The sequence below is a fragment of the Drosophila mauritiana genome, chromosome 3R (genome assembly GCF_004382145.1).
Source record: "Drosophila mauritiana strain mau12 chromosome 3R, ASM438214v1, whole genome shotgun sequence".
NCBI classification, from domain to species: domain Eukaryota; kingdom Metazoa; phylum Arthropoda; class Insecta; order Diptera; family Drosophilidae; genus Drosophila; species Drosophila mauritiana.
In genome coordinates this window covers 17568491-17593057 of record NC_046670.1, presented here as the reverse complement: position 1 = coordinate 17593057, position 24567 = coordinate 17568491, and the positions used below count along the sequence as shown (strand labels likewise).

General features: G+C 41.4%; 3 protein-coding genes across 7 annotated transcripts in view; all 3 read right to left on the bottom strand.

Moving 5' to 3' along the window:
- The window catches only part of LOC117146122 (maternal protein pumilio), a 168944-nt gene extending 152596 nt beyond the window's left edge, over window positions 1-16348 (bottom strand). For 2 of the 5 annotated variants that reach the window (XM_033312122.1, XM_033312123.1), the window contains exon 1: window positions 4740-5369. In XM_033312122.1, the coding sequence (XP_033168013.1) occupies window positions 4740-4811 (72 nt within the window). In that variant the 5' untranslated portion in view covers window positions 4812-5369. Of the gene's footprint in view, window positions 1-4739; window positions 5370-10691; window positions 11478-12262; window positions 13391-15444; window positions 15631-16262 lie in introns of those variants that run through there. The other 3 variants (XM_033312120.1, XM_033312119.1, XM_033312121.1) reach the window with 3 other exon arrangements.
- Window positions 16349-16787: 439 nt separating this feature from the next.
- On the bottom strand, window positions 16788-19040 carry LOC117144542 (chromosomal protein D1). The gene is made up of 3 exons (XM_033309778.1): window positions 18939-19040; window positions 18233-18805; window positions 16788-17750 (listed from the first exon to the last, which is right to left on the bottom strand). The coding sequence occupies exons 2-3, from the start codon at window positions 18645-18647 to the stop codon at window positions 17101-17103; spliced, it is 1065 nt and encodes a 354-aa protein (XP_033165669.1). The 5' UTR covers window positions 18648-18805; window positions 18939-19040; the 3' UTR covers window positions 16788-17100.
- A 419-nt stretch (window positions 19041-19459) lies between these two features.
- LOC117143906 (phosphoinositide 3-kinase regulatory subunit 4) lies at window positions 19460-24463 on the bottom strand. Its single transcript, XM_033308814.1, has 8 exons — window positions 24366-24463; window positions 24118-24304; window positions 22878-23924; window positions 21803-22813; window positions 21534-21747; window positions 20517-21150; window positions 19845-20459; window positions 19460-19786 (listed from the first exon to the last, which is right to left on the bottom strand). Exons 1-8 carry the CDS (start codon window positions 24461-24463, stop codon window positions 19555-19557), a joined length of 4038 nt encoding a protein of 1345 aa, XP_033164705.1. The 3' UTR covers window positions 19460-19554.
- Between the last annotated feature and the right edge of the window lie 104 nt (window positions 24464-24567).

Here is a 24567-nt window from a genome sequence, read left to right as displayed (position 1 = left end):
TTATCGTTGGCCTTGACAATTCTAAAATCTATCTTTATTTACTATACCGAAAATACTCTTTACAAATTATTCATTTAGAAAAGGAACTTTATAATACGGCGTAGTATATTTATATTAAATAAATAATACACAAAGTAAAACAAAATTATATATTTGACATATAAACAAATCAAGCAAAACCAGTTTTTAAATAGCAAATAGCTCATGGGGATTTCCAATTTTTTATTACTTTTTAACTAAAATTTTAAATAAAAGTAAAAGCGGTCTCATTGCGAAATATAAATTATCATTTCGCATTGCCAGCAAATCCTTGAAATTATAGTTCCTCCTTAAACCAGGGTATAAAAACATTAACATTAACCACATTTAATTTTTGGGCACGAAAAGTTGTTGACTTTGAATTTTTGTGTGTAACAAACAAACCGAAAATAAATAAGCGTTAACCGTCTGAAGTGTGAGAGAGAAAAAATTGATGTGCGAAACATGAATATTAAATTGTTTAACGAAATCAAGGCGAAATTGTTGAGAAGGTTGGAGTTGGCGGGCACAACAAAGTGTTCCTCCATCGGTTTAAATTTGTGCCTCCACCTTTCCGAGTTGTTGTCAAGTGCAAAGACCTTTCGCGTGTCATACGAAAAGCCAAACGAAAATAAAATAAAACTAAGCACACAGACACACACACATGTTGGGCGGAAAATCGAGGAGTACTTGCTATATACATATGTATCTTTAGAAATGCACAAGAAATTGGGCGTGGCTACATGCATTTTGGCCAAATATGTAAGTGTTCCTAAAAATAATTTTAACGAAGCTTAACTGAAATAAAAAACGAACATATTACAAATGGCTTATTTCGTTAGCAAAATAAGCTTGGTAAGATAAAAACGATAAACCAAAAAGTTAAAATTTTAAATAAATTTTATATGCAGTTAAATGCTTAGCTATGACATCTTTTGTGTGCAAATTCCTGATTCACTATTGAAAATACCATTTTTAGTTGCATTTCGTTTATATATTTTCGCGGTATTTGTATCTTGAACGGAATGTTCTTTTCAGTTATTTTCGGCTCTTCGCGACTATTGATTTTGTTAGTGTTGTTGGTCTCAACGCTTTTTGTTTGCAAAACGAGGCAAAACAAAAAGTGCAGTCAGGCTGAGAAATGCGTTTATTGCGCTTTTCAACAACCGACTTTGCTGCTGCTGCCGCTGTCTGCTGTGCATATTTATTTGACTTTGCCTTTCTCCGCCCAACGAGACAAAAAGAACGGCAACAAAAAGAGAGACAAAACAACAGAAACGGGCAGAAGAAATAAAGAGTGCAGTGCAATGCTAAATGCTTTTACTTCGCCGTGTGTATTTGGCAAAATGCAATGCAGTAAATTCTAGAAGATTAATTGGATTATATGCGAATATCTCGACGCACTAAATCTTTCAACTGGTTGTGCTAAAATTTATTCGCTTATTAGCCCTGAAATGTTGAACTTTGCTATCCACATGAAGATTATTTTATAGCTAACTACATTTTTCTTTCATATTTTCGTTTAAAACTAAAAGCCCTAATCAGCTTTTAACTCTTTTTTCCCTAAATATCTCTACTAAACGTACCAACTAGATTCTTTTCTTGCAACTTTTGATGATGACAAAAAGTTAGCTGCTAAGCAGAGCGAGAATTTTCCGCGCACCACGAGGTGAGCCAAAGTGGCAAGTTAAACGCTGCGAGAAAAGTTTGTACCGCTAAACTAAGTCACGTGACTTGCATTAACCACACACACAAAATACATATACATATATGTACATGTGTACATACATATAGACCAAGAAATGTTGCACTGCCCCGCCCACTTTTCCTATAATTTAAGCAACTTTGTTGCCACTGCAGTTGTTATTTTGTTGCTGTTGCGTATTGTGTTTATTGGATTTGCCACACCCCCGGCCAATTGCCGCCCTATAAGTTAAACTGTCCGTGTCTTCCGCCTTCTGTCGGTAAATTGTCATCAACAGTCGCTTCGCTCCTTCAGCCCCTCCACCCAACACCACTTCATCCTCCTGATGGACTTGGGCTTTTCTCCTCTTCACTTCAGTCAGTTGCTGCAAACATTTCCGGCGCCTTGTCCGTTTGTCCGTCCGCCGGTTTGTCCGTCCGTTAGTTGGGTCCCCTGTGTACAATAAGTCAATCCGTTTTGGCCAAGGTGTCGAGAGTCGGCTGTCGTTGTCTCTGTCTCCATTGCTATCTCCATCTCTCTACAAGTATAAATCTTTATTGCATAATTCGAGTTTGCTTTGGCACTAGGTCTTTCTTTAAATTCATGGCGTGTAATGCCTGAAGTTTACAGAAATGACAAAGTTGATGACGATTTGGGGGAGACAAGTAAATTGAATAAATTATCAGGAGTATAGGAGTTTGATAATATCATAGACTTAATCAACTTGTTAAGAGTAGGTAACATTTTTCAATGTAAAATGGTATAAATAAAGTTCTTTTTTTTTGAAAACACATCTTTTGGAATATAATTTCCTTTCAACATATTTACAAATATATTAAAGCAATATTTTACAAAATACGCATACTTCATTATTTTAAGCATTTATTTTATCCATTTACTATGCGCGCTAATCGCTTTTATTATGCAAAACTAAAAAAGTGCACTTTGATGCAAAACAAATTGCATATGATGGCAAAAAGTTTATTGTAGCATCACCCAATCGAGAACTTCCCCCAAGGTGTCACCATATAATGGTTATATTTTAAACAGATTCAAATTGGATTAACATTTACCAATTGTGAATGCATAAATATGTGTATATATATAAAAGTCATGCCCTTATCGGTTGGCGACTGTCATCTGTCGTCTGACACGACCACGCCCCTCTTTGGCTAAAAGCCAATTCGGGCCACAACATACAAAGCCTAATCAGTCAGCGAGTTCGCTTCAGTTCAGTCAGACGCAATGCAATCAAGCGTGAAATAGATCGGGGCAAAAATAGGGGAAGAAAGGAAACCCAAAGGTGGGGGCGCTCTGTGTTCGGTCAAAGGCAAAAAAAAAAAAAAAAACACATTGCATATATAATTGAAACCGGAAAATATTTATTTTCATGTAAATTCCCTCGAAAACAGAAGATAAAAAGAGATAGGTGGGAAACCAGTAGTAGAGGGGCCGACCGAACAGCATAAAATTCTATATACCCCTTTCTATCCACACTCCCCACTCAAAAACTCAACCCCTTTTTCATGGCACTGAATCTGAATCTGCTCACTTTACAGTTTACAGTGCTGTGGGGTTAAACTACGTGAAATGCATATAAAAAACAATTGCCCGAGTGGAAAAACAAACCCAATGAATGAATGAAACGAAAGAAAAAGCGAAAAATCAACTGCAGTCAGCAGAGAAGGGGCCAGAGGTAACCGCAAAGCGTTTTTATCTATAAAGCTCCAGGCCCCCCACTCGAAAAATCGCCACAGAGAAGAAACCGAAGCTACATAGTACGCTGGGGATTTAGATCGGGAGGCTACACTAAAAAAAATATGCAAATCTCTAATAAAAAGTTCTTGAAATTTATGTTGAACTAGCATTGCAACCATAAATATGTGAAGTAATAAAAATAGATGTTATTTAACAGTTGCATTTGTTTAACAGAAGACTAGAAAGTAATCTATCATTTCAACTTTACTGTTACAACTATACATGTTACGAATTTTCTCTCAGTGTACATTTCTTGCTGTGCCATTATCTAATAGCAGCAGTAACAAGAAGAGCATGAATGAAACGTGTCTCTCTTATCTCGTGTGTGCGCAAAGGGAACTAAATGGGGCTATTTGAAATGTTTTAAATAAATACATCTTAATAGCCCTGCTTTATCAGTAATAATATAATTTATTTCGCCACTCGTTTAACTAATATGCTGTTAACAAACTTGTTTAAACAGCCCAATGGATTGATACGGTAATGAATATAATTAAATGCGGCTTAAGTGGCAACAGCACATCGATGCCCAATTGACCAATGGTTAATTAAGCTTATTCCTTGCAATTATTTCATACTATTCCATACATAAGTAATGCGCAATTCAAAATATGCATATCTACTTTATGCAATTAGATCCCAATACATATAATGATTATTCAGATATGTTATCGACATTTCTAAAGTAGCTTTATAAAAAGCTGTTCTACACAGTTTATCGCAATAGTCTCTTTTATCAAATCAGTTATGTTTTCGTGTTGATATTTGCTACTGACTTCAAACAGGTAGAATTGCTTTGATAAAAAGCAATTAACAAATATCAAGAGCAAGTGCAATTAGAAGTAAACTCATTCATTAACCGGTTGGATCTACGGAATCCAAGACAGACTAAACGGAATGAACTTCAAGCTGTCGGCATCGCCGTTCACCATCACCAATTACCACAAAGCAATCAATCATAATTCTTCTCCCATAAGAGATGGCAAATAAGCTAAATGAGTTGTGTTTCTAACTTTAGCACTGTTTTACGAACTTCTTTATATTGATCTTAAATCAGAAAATCGAAATATTTACAAATATTTAAGATAAACTATTTTAAAACACATGTTTTATTTGTTGCGTCCTTCGTCGAGCGACACTGTGGAAATTGAAATATTTGAGGAAGCCTAAGATGCAAACAGTATATTTTATCTTCAGAGGGTTAATTTGCCAGCTTAAACACCTAAAGGTACAGGTGACTGAAGGGGTTAAAGGGATCGCAGCTTTTTGTGTCATTTACCATTTCCTGTGTGAGTGCAACATCCTCGGCGGTGCGAGCGTCCAACATGAAGTCGTGCAGTAATTTCATCATTGGACAGGCTGTGCGAGCGAGAGGGCGTGATGGTAAAGAACACACGGCGATCCAGTGCGCGACAGAGAGGGCGCGAGCAGTGAGAAAGGGACAGGGCGAATGTGAAACACGTTACACTGGCTTTTTTTTTTCTTTCCTTTTCTTTTTTTGCCGCCTGGCGATTCTTCTTTATTTTCGGTGGGGACACGCCGTGTGTCTATATATGATATATATTTTCTTTGTATATGAATTTATGATTTATTCAAAAATTCAATACTGATTTGGAATTCTCGATTTCAAACTTTCCACACTCAGCTGCGATTTTCACACGCAAAAACCAATTTACATATAGATTTATATACTACTATGTACACACACACACACGCACAAGCGCACTCGTTGGCTTAAAGCATTTTGTTGTTAATTTTCACTTGTCGGTTTCTTATTCCTCTTTTTTTTTTGTATTATATCTTTTGTTTTTTGGGAGACAAGAAACAAAAAACGTGCTTAACGATCGGCAACAAAGACACACGCTTATTTAATTCCATGCAGACGAGTCAACTGTTGCGGCCAAACTGAAAATTCTACGCTCCGCAGTTCGCAAAAAAATTTATCTCACCGTGAGTGCGAAAGAGAGAAAGAGTAGCGGAGAGGTGGAGAGCAAGTGGACATGTATCGTCGAACGGCAGAGAGAGAGATGGAGAGGGCGAGCAGCTGTTGTCTGACAATAACATAATCAGCAACAATTTATGCTGTTTAAAAACAGCGAGAGAAACGCTAATGATGGGGAAGGGGCAGGGTCAGGGGTTGGGGGATCCCCTACATATCTCTTTCTCTCTCCGCCCCCGCTCTAGCACCCTCTCTGTCGCTCTCCCATTAGCCGCACACGTGCAAGCTTAGCATTCTATCTGTCTGTCTCTGTTTGTGTTTGTTTGCTAAGCCGAATTTGGCATAGTTTTTTTTTACGTAATGCGAGAGAAGAGAGAGCCGAGCTTATGAGTGGGCAATCAAGCTCACTCGCAGTTTTGTGCGTGTGTGTGCGCATGTATCTCAGAGGTGAGCGAATGAGCGAGCGGAGTAAGTGATCATGATTTGCAAACACAAGCTCAAGCAGCTGTTTGATTACAGCGCGAAGTGTAGGGGATCTAGAGATCCGTCTTATGCGAAACTTAAATGGCCTACCACCACATGTAAATAGTTATTATATATATATGTTATTATATAATAAAATATATTTACCTCAATAAGAAAACTTTTCCCAAAGATTAACTATATAAATCATAACCGACCAACTAAAGCTATAAGCTCCATCCATGCTCACTATCCAATCGCCCGTCTTAACCTCCAAGTAATTAAATTGCTCGCGACAGTTGCTGGCAATTAAAATCGTTTGGAGAGCCAAGTCAAACAGTAAAACGAAATTAAATTGTCAAACAATTTGCCGCTGCATTTGAAATGCTTTATTTAATTAATGCAAATGAGTGTGAGCATAGTAAGCTCGGCGAGGGAGTGACGCATAGAGCAGCTGCCATCTCAGCTGACCACCACCCGGTCGAGATGATAGAGAGAAACGTGCCAGAAGACAGATAAATGTGGCAACAATAAAAAGCAATAACCTCAAAAGTGAGAAGTGTAGAGCAGAGAACGAGAAAGAGAGACAAACTAAACCAGGTCTAGCCGGCAATGCAAATCAATCAAATCCCATGAAGTTAACGTCGACGCCGCAGTTGGCTTCGTTGCATTTGCCACATTGAACAGCAGAAACTACAATTTTACTCGCATAGGTGCATTGTTTTCACTCTATAAAATTCATTACTAAATCATCAATGTATTTTCCATGCCTAGAGAGAGCTTGTTTAGCAAGACAATTCGTACCTCAAGAATTCGCGTGCTAAAAAAAAATGTAAAACGTGATTGTCGATAAGGTTTTAATAGAGGTTCCACTGTGCCCTGGGAAATAAACATTCACACACATTATCATTTAAGCAGAGCGTCTTGGATGTTGGAAAATTGCAAACATTTCAGCTAATTGGCAAGAGAAGAAGAGTCGGAAAGGAGAGAGAAAGAGATGAAGACTCTGGTTGAGCGGCATTTGTTCAATTAGAACGAAAATGTTTTTAAGAATAGAAGGCGGGTTGGTAGGCTATAAGAGGTGGAAGTGGTTATAGTCTACAGCAGGGCCAAAAAGAGGCAAAAAGAGGGAAAAAAAAGCAGTTGGCGTAAATTAAAAGTCCAACAACTGGAAAATCAGAAAAATGCAAATATATATCCTTGGGAGATTAGAACGTCTTGTGTCCTTATCATAAAATCCCTCAAAAGTGGGACGAAATCGTTCCTTAATGAATTAAGTTTTCAAGAGATTCATAAAATCATGATATTTATGTAAAATCGAACAAAACTCTAGACTACAAATATGTCACTTTACAAAACCGCAATAGCTTATGCGAACATAAGTTTCATAAAACGAACAAATTCAGATCGTTATTTTTTATTATTTTTATTATTTATTTACAAAGGAAGTAACAAATATGTTGAATTTTTTTTTTGCTTTTCCAAAACAAATTGGAAAACAAAAAAAAGCAAAATAAGAAAAGGAGGACAACAAAAACAATCAACAATGCTCGAAAAGCTTCTTAACAGAGATGTTCCAATTAGGAAACCCATTATCCACCCAGAAAACGCAAAACGAAACGGGGGAAAAAACTGCGCTCAAAATCAGATGCCTCACACTGAGACAAATTCCACAGACACACACACATAAATCATTACGCGCACAAAAAGCTACAAAAAACATAAAAGAGAGTAAGGGGTGGGGAAAACTGTGGAGGGAACTGGATGAGGATGAGCAAAAAAGGGGCATGCAGCATAAAAGAATCGCAAGTAATAAGAACACCGCGTACACAGAAAAAAACTACAATCGTATCAATGCAATATTATGATGTGTCATGTGTACTTCTCACATAAATCACACATATTAATTATTTGTAGTGGTAATAATAAACAATCTAAGACGCAATCTTAATCAATGTAATTTGTATAGTTAATAATCAAATCTTAATGCTCGAAAAAAGATGCATTTCAAATTAATCATCATCATATCCAATTTTCTTACTGTGCAGAAGACGAATGCGAAGAAGGGACAGAAGAAACAAAAGAGGAAGCAGAATGCACCACATGCAGGGAAACAACACAAACCAAGGCAAGTGAAACAATGAGCAAACTTAATGCAACGAAAACAACAACAGCGCAGAAGAATCGTTTTTACCCTTTCCCCATTCTCTCTCTCTTCTCCCACCCTCTGGTGTTCTTCTGCTCCCCTTTTTATTCCATTCCATTCCGTTCCGCCCGGCTGTTAAGCGCAAATCAATGACCTACGACATCAACAAGAGCGCGTCAAACACACACGCAAAGCCATAAGTGGGAGCAAGAGAGCGGAGAGATAGTTCTGGAAGAGAGAAGCGCGCGGAACAGGGACAGCACGTGGCAGGTGGGCCCAGCAGGGGGAGAGAGATAACTAGAGGGAGGGATGCCAGGAGTTTGGCGAAATGTTGCCGATGCCTGCGTTTCTTTACCCCCCACAAACTGGCGTAGTAGTAGCTCCACGGTAAATACTCGCAAAGGTGTACACAATGAATTAGTTTCAAAATACAATGCAAAACATATGTTTTAGTTTTTAACATTGAGAATCAAGAAAATATTATATATTTCACATATTCTTCTTTTCGAATGATTACTGTTCCAAGCAGGGGACCCAAATCAGTAAGCTTGAGAAAACTAGAGTAACATCGCCAGACACCAAAAGGGAGTTAAAGAAAAACAATGGTAAGAGGGAGGACAGAAACCCCGAGAACAAAAACAACAAGTTTGCGAAAACTCTCTTTTGCACAACTTTACTTTACCTCCTGCCAGGAGGTCCTTATTTTGTTACTATTATTCCGACTGGTCCTCGCATAAATGTAATAAATATCTTTCTCCTCTTCTTGTGCTGGTTCTACACTCAAAAAGAGAGAGAGAGCGATTTCACAATGTATGCACAAAAGCAAGTTGTTGCAAAGAAAACCGAAAAAAGGGTGACAGAAGAAACAAAAAGTCAAGCCACAAAAAGTAATTTAACTAAGATATGAATTATATAACCATTTTTTTAAATGCATCATCGTCATTTTACACAAATATTTACATTATAAACAAAAAATCAGCTAGAAACATCAAATACAAGAGTAATATCATAAATAAACATGTGGTACATAAGCACACATCTTTATAAAAAAATAATCTCACATAGCGCGTGTAGGGTATCAAATGGTCCGCACAACCCAGAACCGTTTCGAATCGACAATTTGCTTGATAAAAACATAATCGATTGCGGGCCAACCAACACTTGCCCATTAAAACCCTGCATTGTGTGCGAAGGAAGTGAAAAGGAAATTGCAGTGCCAGGTGACAAGGGGAATCACCTGGAGCAGAGGTCAGAGAGGGACGGCACGAACGGGTGAGCGAGACGAGAGGGCCAGACGAGTGAAATTCTTTAATTAAAATGGCATTTCCTATAAACAATTGTGACACAACGAGAAGTTCTCCGCCACTCTACTTGCACAGCATCGCAAACTCATTAGTTCCCAGTATTAAATTCTTTCGTTTATAAATTGCTGCCAGTTGTTTCTGGCTAAAATGCCAGTGGTGGTAGTAGTCGAGTTCTCAAGTCATCAGATTTACCGACAACAGACAGGTGAGCAGACAGGTGTGTGAGTATCCGAGTGTATCTGCGTGTGGTTGTGCCGCATGTGCAATGTTCTGGCTTTATAAGGTTGAAAAATTGCAACCGGAATGGGATCTATGTATCTCAGCCCCGCCTCTTTCTTTGCTTCCCCTATATTTCCACATTTATCTCCATTAGCAGTGTAGCAAAGACACGAATAAAGCAGCACGACGGCGAGTAGAAAAAATGAAGAGCCAAACAAGAAGTTGAAGAATGGTAGAATCAGCACACAGTGGTCCTCTTCTGCAAGTTCTAAAACTATCAGAAATAATGGCCACAAACAATCTTTAAAACTGAATCCCAGAGAAAGAGAGATTCTATTAAACTGTCACATAGTCATAATCACGCAAAATATCGATCTCCATTCAGCAATAGAAAATGGTCAAACTTAGTAAATTGCAATGCCCTTAACAATAATTTTATGAGGCTCAAAATAAAATTCCCAAGAAAGTTGCGAAATGAAACGAAAAGTTTTCCCCAAAATTGGAAGAAAATGTATAAGGGAAACCCATAACCACTGGCCACCAAGCCAACTTATTGATTAATCTAACAAGAGAAAATAATCAAATGAAATTTAATGGTTAAAGTTTAGCCACTCTCTTTCTATTTGAGAATAAACTTTCGATTTAAACATGTAAGAGCTCCATTAAGGTCATTTGGTCATAACTTTTTCTGAGGACAGTTTTGTCAAGTTGGTTTCGCCTATTTAATTGACAACTATCAAGTTTTAGTTCGCTAAATAAACGGCGTATAATAAGACAAATGAATGTAGTGACAAACGCACTGAACTTAAGTAAGGCAAGAAAACTGTCATTCTCTTGGGTTCACAAAATAGATGAGTCATCTCATTGACAGGAGAGAAGAAGCAGCTTTTTAGTTGTTCGTAGCCACCCCATCATGTAAAACTATTGATATTCCAACAGTTATCAATACACATTGGTATACAAACATGGTTAACTAATTAGCTTATCATTCCGAGCCTTATCAATTGAATTAAAGAATACTACTCATGCTTCTGATAAGTGATAGTATCCCTAACCAAATCAATTGCAACATATTCCCCTCGGTCCGCATAAATTATCGTAATCGAAACTACAATTGATGGATTAATTATGGCAAGCCAAGAAAATTAACCTATTACTCACCGCTGCATTCCGATTGGCAGCTGCAACTGCAGAGCTGTTCATATATTGATTCTGTGGCGGCATCATTGCGGCTCCCATGGGCACAGTGGTCTGGCCACCCATGTAGACATAGTCCTGGGGTCCTCCGGCTCCGGGTGGACCCAATGGCTGTTGCTTGGGCATGCCGCCGTTCATTCCCGGGTGCATGGCTCCACCATGATGATCGTACATGCTGCCACCCGATTGGGCATAAGATGACATGTGACCCAAGGCAGCCGCATGGTTGAGCAGATTCGAGTTGTACTGGCCGGGATGTTGCTGCTGCTGTTGTTGCTGCTGCTGCTGCTGGCCGGGATGTTGTATGCCCAATCCGTTGCCGTTGCCCAGTCCATTGCCACCGCCCATGAGGTGATGTGGATGCCCCTGGTTCTGCGCCTGCTGCTGCTGCTGCTGGGGATGCTGTTGGTGTGGATGCTGATGTTGCTGCTGCTGGGCTGCAACGGCGGCTGCTGCCTGTGACATCATGTGATTGTGCTTGGCCACCGCCGCCGCCTGTTGCATGGCGGCCATATTCGCAGCTGCAGCGGCCATCGATTGATGATGCAGACCGCCATTCGTGCCAGAGCCGCCATTATTTCCGCCGCCAGCTCCGCCGCCGCCACCACCACCTCCCATGCTGCCCAATCCGCTGCCCATGCCAATGGTTCCAATGGCGCCGGGCCCACCATTACTGCCATTTCCCGGTGGACCGCCAGGAGCTGCGTTGGCCGGATTCATCGGCGGATTGTACTTCCATTTGTCCGGGTTCTGGAATTAAATCAAGGATACATAAGCATACCATTGAATAATTCACAATATAATCTAACTTAATTGCTATGCTCTCATTTAGTTTGTAGATATAAAATTCGGAGCTATTTAATCCTCTTGTGTTTGTACGTTGCCAATTGTTCTCAGTCGAATATGAAACATATTTCCTAATCAATATTTCCTATTTTAACCACAAACTTCTTGCTATTCTATTCGCACAATTCCATTGGCTGCACTCTCAATGCCAAATTGTGATAATCTGTTTATGCAACCATTTCTGGCAGACACTTATACAATCTGCGGAGGTCAACTGGGGGAGAATTAAAGCCCACCTTCCACCCCCTGAAATAAGCGCCACAAAGTCGAATCAAGATGCAGCACTGGCAAAAGTTACCCAATAACAATATGGAAGCCAAAATTTAGAAGGAAAGTACAGAATTGTCATCTGATGCTAATTGCCAAATATGATATCAGTACTAGTTGCAAAAAAGTAACCACACTTTTATTCCAAGGATTTCGTGTTTACTTTATAAATCTCTCCGAAATATTCTTACATTATTTGATAGTTATTTCATGTTGGCACATAAATTAACTTGATAATGCTATTTCTAGCTCGCTTAGTAAATCTATTCTGTTTATTCTGTTTAAAAAAAGATAATAATCCTTAATTTTTAAGGGCCTGTTCATCTTTTATTGTAATACAAAAAAGTTATTGGAATATCCCCTAAATATGTTACTACAATGATTCTAAAACTCTTTTTTATTGTGGAGTCTGGAATACTTACATCGATCCCATGGCCGTCGTCGCCGCACGCCCATCGTGTCTGCTGTTGCTTCTGGGCAAAGTGGGCGGCGTACTCGGCGGCGGCGGCCTCGTGCAAGGTCGAGCCTACGGCTCCGACCCCAGGCACACCGCCACCCACTCCGCCCACGCCGACGCCAACGGGCGATGGACGCTGCTGGAAGACATAGCCGACGGCGGCGGCTGCGGCGGCACCAGCTGCATCGGCGGCATCCTGCGAGACGCCACCGCGAGATCCTACAATGGCATCCGTGCCAACGCCGACGCCTCCGCGGCCATTGCGATCATCGTTACCACCCAAAAACTTCATGTGTTGCTGGTGTTGCTGCTGCTGCTGCTGTTGTTGCTGCTGCTGCTGCTGCTGCTGTTGGTGTTGCTGGTGTAGCTGTTGAAAGTAGGGCGGTGGTGGACCGTAATGTTGCTGCTGCTGCTGTTGATGTTGTTGATATAGTTGCTGCTGCTGCTGTTGGTGTTGCTGCTGCGGCGAGGGCGTCGATATGGCAATTGTGGGCGCGGTTAGGAGCTCAATTTTGGAGGCTTTTCCTAGCTATCGCAGCTGACAATTTTGCGCGTATTGCCAACTTGAATTGGATTTTAACTTGCAGCACCAAGAACCACACGCGCGTTTTGCAACACTATTCGCTTAGAAATATTCACAAATGTTACATGTATTTTTTTTTAATTTTCGCTTCAGATTTACACTTGTTTTTTGCTTTTATTTATTTTGTTGTAAAAGAAACCACACTTTTTGCTTTATATATTTAACATTTATTTTACAGGCTTTGCTGAGATTTTGCACACACTTTTTGATCAAAAAAAATTGAATTTGCTTCGTTTCGTTTGGTTGTCGTGGTTGGTTTGTTTTTTTTTTTTACATAAATTTACACAAAATTATGAATAATATTTTACACAGTTGCACATCTGTTGTTTTTGGGACTTAACAAAACTGAACTTTATTTATTTAATTACGTATGAGAATTGGTTAAAACTTGAATTTTTACAGATTTCTTGTTGAGAATTGTGGAATTTCCGTTTATTAATGTAGTTTATTAATTATAATTAGGATGAATTTTAATTTACACGACGTTTTAATGATGAAAATATACACAAACTGTAATGAGAAATTAAAGTATAAACTGTGATTAGTAAACCCAGAAGTTTTTGCGAATGAAATTATCGATTTCGAATCAAATAACTTTTTATATGAGTCAAAGTTTTGATTCCCAATTCAATAGACACTCGACCCACTGTACTTTTGTGCGATTAAAAACTTTGAGCTGGTCATGGTAAAGAAAAGATCCCGATAACACAGACAGCAGACAGGGCACATAATAATAATCAACAAAATAAAACGCACAAGGCACGCGTGAAAGCAAAACAATTTCTTCTAAAACTGAAAGACGACTAAGACAAATATTAGCCATGATTTCCCCATTACGAAAACAATAACAAAGTAGATGCCAATAAGTGGGGAATTGGGGGGAGGGGGCGTTTACGTTTGAGGAACAGGAGCCCCAAGAAAAAGTCGAAGAAGCAGACTATCCATAGAAGAACAACGCAGCGCTGAATCATGCTCGAAAAATACGGAAAATAAAATTTGGTTTCTTTGAAGACCGATTGGATTAATACTCTTAATACCCAACTTATTTACATAGGAACATAAATAAAATATATTGTGGATATAAATTACGATGCAGGCTAGTTTTATCAGTGACTATCAATACATAACTATTCAGACCTTATCTATTCCGTAAGTGCTTAGCAACCGTAATAAAAAGTTGGCACACGATAACAATGGGGTTTATGTTGCAGTTTCAAAAAGGTTTAGCCGAAATTTTATAATTTCAACATTATTAAAATTATCTTTAGATAAGAATATTAAAATCCTGTTTTGCTCTTATAATATGAAATTCTATAATAGTTCGGGATTATAATAATATCCAATATACAAAACATTGAATCCAATGAAAACAAAAACAAAATCCATTTTTAAGATCTGGTTACATTGTAGATCGGTTTGTTTAACAATCTCTGAATTTATACATATCTGGAAAACTTATGGACAGAATTATAGCGCCTCCCGCGAAAAGCACAAGGAAATGCGAATAGCGGGGGGTGGTGGGGCGGTCGAAAATGGAAAACATATAAAATTAACATACACACAGAGGAGCAAGAACAACAACAAGAACGATGCCGGCAGACGATGAGCGAATGCGACAGAACGAATGGCGAAGAAAACGAAACGAAACGAAGACGAAGGCGAAAGGCGGCCGCAAACATTTGAGGTTACGTTTTCAGCGAGAAGAATGCGAGTGGGTCGGTCTTTTATTTTATTATTTTTTTTGTTTTTGGGTTGTTTACGAGAATATCTCTCCATTTCTCCCTTTCAGTCCTTTCGTGCCCCCCCAAAAAGCCCCTAAAAAGGAGAGACAAGTGCAGCATGCGAAAAGGGATAGAGAGAGAACGCGAATGCTGGGCCCCTGGAAGCACGCACACACCCACACGCACACATTTAGGGGAGGGGGTGGGGGCTATATAAAAACAAACATAAAGATAAACCATAAAAGAGATGGCGGACAAAACAAAGGAGGTGCGGCCAATAAGTAATTACGAATTAAAACCATTTGAATTGTTTAATATTTTAGTTGGTAGTTAGGCGTTCTTATTGGGAAAAGCACATATATACAAATGCAAGGCGTCCCGAGAGAGAGAAAGAGCGAGAGAGCACGCACACACACGTAAGAGGCAACTGAATGGGTTGGTGGGGGGAGGCGGGGAGAAGGAAGAAGCAGAGCAGCCAAATGGCCGCCGCTCAAAAGGAAGAACACGATGGAATAAGGAAATAATGAAACACACACATTCGCACACATACGCACAATCGGAAAAATTTGTTCACCAACCAAACAAAAAGAAAGGAATCATATCAATTATTCAGGCACACACTTAATTGATTTTTACCTTATTCGGGCAAAATACGAATTAATTTCGCAAACTATTTATACATGTTTGCATATGTACAAAAAGCGGTCTGGAAATGCACACATACACTCATGCCGCCGAAATGAAAAAGGAAACCCGATGATGACAATGTAAAACGAAACAGGAGTACTTTACGGTTTTTAGCTGTTTTTTTTTGTTAATTTCTTTCCTTTTTGAAACACTTACACATGCACTTAAAAAAGCCTTCTCGTTTGCATTTCCATTGATTTGATGGTGTATGTGTGTGCTTTCGTTACATACGAAATTTAGATTATTTAAATTACAATTATTTACACAGGATGATGAAGAAGAAATCGGCCAGGAATTTCTTCAACGTCGCCGCCGTCCGTCGCAGAACGATAATAAAAGCGAAATGCAAAGACACACTGGCCAAATACAACTACAACAAAGAGCGAACCAGAGAGAGAGAGGAGAGAACAAGAACCCCCCAAAATGAGAGCAGTGTTGGCAAACGTGCGAAATCAACAGAGAGAACGAGTGAGCATGCCCACAGAGTGAGAGAGAGAGCAAGAGCGGGGGTGTGAGCGCAAAAGACCGACAATTTATTTTACTTTTATTAACATGCGCGCAAAATATTTATATAAATTGATTACACATTTTCTTGTTCTTTTATCATCACCCCCTTTTTTATATTCACCCTGGCAAATGAATTACGCTGCGCCAGCCAAATTGTTTATATATTATTTATCAATCGATTTTAGGGGCATGCCAAATTTGATTAGACGCCAGACGCACACAAACACACACTTGAGCACACACATTCAAAGACCAACACTCGCGCATACATACACACGCACCAGGGTGTTTGTTTTGTTTTTGTTTGCGGCTTTTTTTTTTTTATCAATTTGTGCTCTTTTTTGCAGCCGCAAATTTGATTGTGATTTACCGCCGATTGGAAATGTAAAAAATGCTGTCGAACTATCACCAGAAGACTGGCAGTTTTAAAATACTTTTCATATTTTATTGCTGTTGGGTACACACACCTTAGCTTATTTGAAAAATTTACATATTACAAGCACGCCGTTCTAGGTCTGCTTCTTCTTACGCGCGAACATTTAGTGTGACCGCAGCTCGACCGTTCAAATATACCATTGCCAAACGCACTGAGAAATACTCTCCAATCGTTCTAAGATACCGAAATTATAATTTCATTTACTATCCCAATAGAAAAATGAATTGGTTTTTAATTTTGATAATGCATTTAACTAGTTGCCCTAGTTATAATGCTGTTAAAATCACATTACAACAATTACCGTTAATAACTTCACTTTCTTTAGAGTGACCATATAATGTAAGGTACAGTGAACACTGCATAAAAGAAATCAATACAAGCATTGATTTTGCCATCTGGTTTTTATATGATATATATTAAAATTAAATTAAAAAACAAATTTTTAGGTGTAGTAGGTTTATTTAAATTTGTATACGATTGAAATATCTGCAATCAAATCAAATTCATTGTTACAATAAAGTTCAGTTCTACTTTGGAACTTGAAATCTTCCCCAAATATGTTTTTTATGTGTTATTTATTTGGTAATTCCAATCCAAGTTGAAATCGTTTTCCGAGCTATGTATCGTCATTACAGTGCAGTGCTGTGGTAAACGGCTTGTCCGATTTCTTAGCAATGAATCGGAATATGTATGTAGATAAAGTGTGTTGTTTTGGGAGGGGAAGGTTCTCTAAAGTCCAAGTAGGTCCTATCCATTTTTGTGTTTTCGTCTCTTGAAGATCTTTTTCGTTTTTTTTTGTTTTTTCAACATTCTTTTTTTGTGTTGATTTTTGGGAAGGGGTGTGTGGAAATGTTTATAAATTGTATGTTTTAGGCAGCTACCGATTCGGAATCGTTGTAGTTATCCGAAACATAATCGTCGTTGGCATCATTTTCGCCATCGGAGTTCCATTTGAGGCCAACTCCTTTGGTTGGTGTCCCATCCTCGGTACGGTCCTCGTCGTTCGCCTCTTTCTTTGAGTTGGGTTCGTCCTGGTCGGCGGAATCAGCATCATCTGCATCGTCATCAATATTTTTCGCTGGGCGTCCACGGGGCTTCGATGTTTCCTCTTTGGTCACCTTGCCGGCGCCAAGAGAGGGACGTCCACGTTTCTTCGGCATCACTACCGTCTTCTCAGGCGAGCTGTGCTCCTCCTCCCCGGAGTTATCATCCTGATCATCGTCATTGTCCTCGTGCTTCTCGACGGGTGCAGCATTGGCCTTTGGACGACCGCGCGGACGGCCGGTGGGAACGTAGCCAGTACTGCCGCCGCTACCCGACTTGTTCTGTGGCGGACGACCGCGTTTCTTGGGCACTTGTGGCTCCCCATCGCCATTGGACTCGACAGCCCGCTTCTTGGGTCTTCCCAGGCCGCGTCCCGTGCGCGATATGTTCAGGTTGACGGATCCAGCCGATGGTCGGCCCACCGGTCGACGTTCTTCGATGCTGCTGTTGCCATCGTCGTCCTCATCCTGCTCGTCTGTAATAAAAGAACCAAGGCAATGTTAGTTAATAGGTAAAATCATGAAAATTAATCCAGGAATATCAGTCTATCGACTGATATTTTATTATTGTTTGGTTGATTAGCAACTGGTTGCATGGGTGCCAAATGTTCAAATTTGGATCCTATTGTGTTATTTTTTTGTTGTGCCCAAGAAGAAATAGGAATATACTAATAATATCCACATATATATATATATATATATATATATATATATATATATATCACGTTTAGAGAAGTTATGTTATGGTTAAGAATTATACAAATTTAAAGGTATTTTTAAAAGTCGGATAAAGTAGAGAAGGGGGTTTGTTGAAGGAAGGATTACTGGACGTTCCCTCTTATGGTTTGGTTATTGTGTACTCTAAAAACCAAATGAGTAGTGCTTAAATTTGCATTAATTGAAATGGGACCATGAAATGTTGGGGATTTACGTACTAACTGTACTACGATGGGCTCACCTTCATTCTCGCTATCGCTGGGCTGGTGCTTCTTGGGCCTGCCGGCTTTGCGCTTCTTGGCGGAACCGGGCGTCTTGACCGAATCCCCGGATCCTGATCCGGCGACACCACTGCTCTTGGGCCGTCCCCTGCCCTTTGTCGGCGATGGGGATGAGTTGTTTGCAAGCTCAGCGCCGGAGCCATCGCCTTCGCCCTCCTCCTCCCCCTCGTCTTCGGGATCTTCGTCATTTTGGATTTTGGACGCCTTGGGTGGGCGACCCCGCTGTCCACCGCCGCCACTGGAGCCCTTGTTCTTGGCGGGACGACCGCGCTTTTTGATGCCTGGCGAAGCTGCTGCCACCGCCGCTGTTGAAGATTTACCACCGGCAGGTGTCTTTGCCGGTCGGCCGCGCTTCTTTACCGTAACTTCTTCCATTTCTGTACGGGAATTAGCAAGCGAATATAAAAATCCTTGTTTCTTCGCGTCCCCTCACACACACACACGCGCAAAATGCTCTCTCTCACGCACACACGCTCACTCGTTTTGCTTGGCTCCGCTCTTCTTCTTCACCTTTTTGTTTGCCGAAAATCAAGCTGGAAAAATATACAGAAAAACAATTTCACATTAGGGCTTGAAGGCGCATAAATGCTGCGAAAAATATTCTAAAAAAATTCTTAAAAATTCTAGCTTTTCCGGACCCGAAAGGGAATTACTTGCATTACTTACTTGCCTTCTCAATTTGTAATTGTAAAATACGCGCACGCTAGTACAGTTCAAGGTAGTGATGTAAAAAAAAATATGTCGGTGCATTGGGCGATAAATTTTGCGATATTTCTCGATTTGATATCGATGCTAAGCGGTGCATCAATACATTCAAAATTGGAACCGTTTAATTTAAGTTTGCGTAAAAGAATTCCCTTTCGTATTATTAACATAATATGAAACTTAGATTTTATGAAAAAATCTTTTGCTTTTGGTGTAAAAATTGTTTACTTACAGTTTATATTTTTAATGTTGGAACAGCAAAATCAAACGAAATAAGATTATGAAAAAACTTGAAGAAAAGCGAAAAACAAAAATTATTTTTTGAACTTCCTTCTTGCGTGAACAACTAAGTTAAGCTATCGTATGTCCAAAAGCTAAACACGTTTGAAGTGACTACATGAGACGCCTGGGCTACTATTTCAAAATATGGTATGTTGTGTTCATAATTTTTTGGGGCTCAACAAGCCTTTTAAACAAGAGAGTACAGTTTAGAAGCAACCGTTTATTAAATAGTTACACATATTGCAGTTTATTAGGCTAATCACAGTTGAATAATTAAATACTATTTAGTGGGCGCTCACTTCCACAGCTTGATGACACCGTTTCGCGATGCAGAGGCTATGTAGATCTGGCCCTTGTCCTTGCACATCAGCAGATCCGTGATGGCATCGTGGTGACTGGCCGTTGGCATATCCGGCCCCGAGCGGGGATTCTCCTCCGTGGACGATCGCAGCTGCTGCGAGTCGCCCGTACTGGCCATGGAAATGATTTGCTCCTCGATCACTTGGCTGCCATCGATTAACCGGGCTCTGAAGGGTAGGATGAATTGTATTATTATCATCATTATTATAAAAGATCAATAATTACCCATAGTTGAAAGCCACATCTGCCAGGTTGTCATTGGCAGCGGGTACCTTAAGCGATGAGTTCTTCGGGTTGGTGATGTCCCAGTACCGGATCCGCTGATCCGAGCTGCCGGTGAGAATGAAGGGTGAACCATCGACCACGCCACTGAGAATGCCGCACGTGGTGGCCGGATCGCTGGGACTAGCGCTCGATAAAGCCGCCACCGGACTGGCCCACAAAACCGTCTGGCGCTGTCCCGTCTCTATATTCCACACGGATACCTCATTGTTTGACTGCGATGCTGAGATCAGGTATGAAGGCTCTGTGGGATGGCAGGCCACCTTGCGTATCCACGAATCCGCCGGATGCTTTATTTCCGCAATGGGAAGCCGGAAGCGTAGATCCCAGCAGATGTGCTTACCGCCGCTGGTACCGGTGGCCAGCCAAGATCCTGTTGGATCCGCACAGATCGTTGTGATCACCCCATGACGGAGTTCATTCTGTAGCCTCCAGGCGCTGTTCTGCATCCTCGTATCCCAGGCCACAATGCCGCCATATAGCGTGGCGTACACGATGACACTTTGCGTGGCCTGATCGTAGGCGTGCATGTCCACAACAGGACCATCTTTATGATCACTACGAATGAAATGATTATGTTGTAACAGAGTAATTAAGTAAGTGAAAGCATCTTACTTTTGGTTGAGTGCCTGTTGTAGCGTCATTTTGGCGGAATTCCGATCGATTCGCATCATCAGCATGCTGCCATCCTTGCCGCCCACCGCCAGTGATTGTCCGCTATCACAGGCGGCCAGTGCGTAGATGGGTGTATTGGCCGAATAAACCTGCCTCGATTTGTTTACTCCCTGATTGCCATTCAGTTTGCTGCAATCCCACAATCGCACTGTGCCGTCTATGCTGCCGCTGGCAAAGAGAGATCCGTGGGGCCGCAATGAAGCCAGCTTGATCACGGATTCCGAATGCTCGTGCAGGTGTGCCACCAAAGTGCCGTTCATCCGCCAGCCTGGTGGATAGGGTGTCACCAGCTTGTCGTAGCTGCAACGCTGCGAGATGGCCAACACATTGTAGCGACTCTTGATCTTGGCCGTCAGCGATTCGAGATCCTTGCGGCACTCGGAGGAACGTTCCAGCCAGCAGTTTCGCTCCGGCATCGTGTATTCACCCAGCGAAGTGGCCGCACTCACGGTGGCGGTAGGCACTCCAAGGACTACGGCTCCAGAGGCCGGACTTCCGGCCAGTCCGCCAGCTCCCAGCGGAGTGATTGCTGCATCTGAGGCGGGCGAAGCTAGAGTTGGACCTTCGCTGGAGCCTGTAAAGAAATTGGCATTATTTCAAGCAAGTATTAAATGGTTTCCTCACAGATAACATAAGACTTAACAAGATAACAAAGTTTATGAAATCACAATTTTATTTCAAATACGTAAGAAAAACAAATCGATTAACAAACAAGGTTATTAAAAAGCAAATAAAAAATTGAAAATTGGTTTAATATTATTTGGTTCATGCTCCCAGAATTTTATCCTTTAGCGAATAAATTCCCATAATCCAGAACTAAAAATAACTGAGAAATTCAAACAAGCGATTATTTTCGAACTAAAAACCAGGTAAATTGAAATGAAGTAATTTAGTGGACTTGTTAATAACCAATTAAGTTCAGTGAGATGAAATAAAGAATATAATTCATTTACTTACGGTTCTCGAGGGGCATTTTGCTGACTTTGTCCGCCAGCGGATATTCATGACAAGCGACTTGCTTGCGACTGACCACGATGCGTCCATTCCCCGAGGCGGTGTCGTCCAAATCCTGTAGGGCCTTGTGCTTCATTGAGATTAGGAATGGGTTCATGGCCAGCAGCTGCATCTCAATGAGATCCGTTAAACCCTCAGAGCTTAGGCGTCTAAAGAGCTGCAAGTTAAAGGAACAATTTACCATTTATACAATTTTGATTTAATCCACTTACATTGCGCAGGGTCTGTCCCATCTCCTCGTACTGCGGCAGAGCTCCCTGCCTCGTCTGACTACGAACACGCGATCGTGCCTCAAGCGCTCTGATAAAATGATGAATGTCCTGGAAGCGCAGCACGCTGTCGAAGATCTGCCGCGGCACAGGCGGATGCACACAGTCCAGCAGGATGTGCGGCTTCTCCACCTGGATGAGCGGTGCCTTGAGAAATGCCCCAATCGCCGGCATAATCTTACACTGCACATCGATGGCGCTTAGATTACGCGCCGTGGTGGCAATCATGCCGCAGATTTCGTGACGAACCCAAAGATTTGGATGGCACAGATAACAGGCTGTCTCTTGGACTATCTCCGTAACGGCTGGCTTCTTTATGTGACCCAGTTCGATAAGAATGGTCACAGCACGAATGGCTTTTGCAATGACGAACTCCTCGCGATCCGTGAAACCTTGCTGCAGAAGTGGCACGAGAATGTCCGATGCCTGCCAGCCCACATAGCCAGCAACTCCAGCGATGTTGTCATAGAATGCTCCCCTCAAATTCTTGTCCTCATCGTTAAGGAACGTCATGATGTGCGAGAGTATCACATCGTTGGCCTTTTCCTTGCCAAAGAAAGCACAGAGATCGCAGATGCCCGACTCCATCAGTGTTTGCTTGACCACCGGTTGGGAATCCGTTAACAGACTGAGCACAGCCTGTCTAACTATGTCATGGAGGGCGTTCAGTTCTGCCTCGTAACGTGGAGTGGGCATATCGTTAGGAGCATTTCGCTGCGTTTCCTCCAGAAAGTAGACAGCGCTCTTGGCCAGTGCAGCTATATTCCGGGCAAAGGCCACGCGAACAATCACTGCACTTGACTCGCTGGCCAAATCGGTGATGGAGGGCAGAATGTACTCGGGAAACACGTTGGCATCGCTGCGTGGAATGTCCTTTACCATGCCCAAACAGGCGGTCAGAGTTTCGATGGCCTGAACTTGCACCTTGGCTGGCGATTTCTGGGCCAAATGGAGCTAAAAAGATTTGTAGGCATATGAGAATCAGCAATTCCAATCAACGACAGAATAGAATACATACAATGTAGGGCAGAATGCGATCCAGGATGGTCTCGGATGTTGTGTACTTCGATAGCTTTTGCAGAAGTTCCAAGGCTGCAATTTTGGTATTCGACTGCTTGAGTCCTCGGATGCAGGATGTGACCACCGTGATGATCAAAATGAGACCATCATGCTCCGGTGGCAGTCGGGCGCACAACGTGGGATCCTTCTTTTCTCCTTCATCATTCTTTTCCTCCTCTTCCGGTGTTAAATCCTGGGCCTGTGTCAGCACTTTTATGCAGTGCCCAATGTCCTTATGCAGACACTGAATCTTGTCATCCGGCGACATGATCGGTGTTGAGCTGAACATTTGCAAGTACGACTGCAGGAAGGAGTAGAAGTATTCGGGAAACAGCTGACCGCGCTCCTGATCCAAGTAATCCTCGGCGCTCTTTCGGTTCATCGAGTGTATGTCAATCATGGAGGCCAGCAGATTGCGTAACCGTTCGTTTTCGATGCCCGCCAGGTGTTTCTCCACCAGATCTCGCTCGCCACGCCTGTAAGCCAGCAGCTGGGAGAGTTCAAAGGGCGCAGTTCCCTCCGTCCAGAGTTCCAGCAAGGCACAGCCTGCCGAAAAGATGTCCATGGCTGGTAACAATGTGTTTCCCGCATAGCTAGGAGCAAGTCGAATTATGGAATCGGTGTGTATGACCGACATATTGCCATTGCCACCATCATCATCGGAGGCCAGTGTTTTAACGAATCGTTCGGGTGCAATATAGCAGGTTCGTCTTCTACTCGTATCAAAGAAGTACGTATAATCCGCGGGATTGTCCTCCGGCAAATATGTGGGCTTAAAGGAGGCAAAGTCAGAGAGAAGGATCCAGTTCCAGGACGTAATCAGGATGTTCTCCAGCTTGATGTCTCCGTGGCAGATCTTCTGTTTGTGGCACTGATTCAGGGCGCACAAAATCTGGAACGTAATCCACTTTTTCTCCAATACGGTGAGAAATGGGCGTGTGGATACGCGATCATAGAGACTGTGCTTCACATACTCCCGCATTATGTAGGCTGCCTTGTCGATAAGCTGAAAATTATGATTAATTATTGTTGTGCACTTTTAATAGGTTTATATGTTAGAAACATTTAATGGAATACCCCAAATATTGAAATTTGATGACTCAATATAAATGAAGCTAGGTGGTTTGTGCTCCATTACATCGTGCATACCCTTGCATAGTATAGTATTCATCTGATAAATCTATTTGTAGAATACCAACCTCGACCCGCTGAAAGGGTAAACAATTGACGGCATTGGCCAGCGAGAGTGTCTTCTTGATGCCCTCCAGTCGCTCCTTGTGATCCTCCAGTGGCAAAGTGGGATCGTGCTTCACAAACACCTTGACCACTATCTGGCCCTCATCCGTTTTAGCCTTGGCCACCTTGAAGAATCTCGTGCTGCCCATACTGTGCCAAATTCGTGGGTGTCAACAAATTTTCTTTAGCAAATCATCATTTTTTCACTTACTTGGAACTAAAGGTGATCTCCGATCCAAACTGGCCGGAAAAATAGTGTTCCACCGCATAAATCTGCGAAGGGGCAATGCCCACCAGTTGATTGCCCATCCTGAATGCTATAGCACTTTGTAGTGCCAGCAATTATAGTTAATTTTGTTAGTTTATTCAACAATAACAAGAAAACGAAGTCTTCGTCTTTTCTGCGCAGCCAA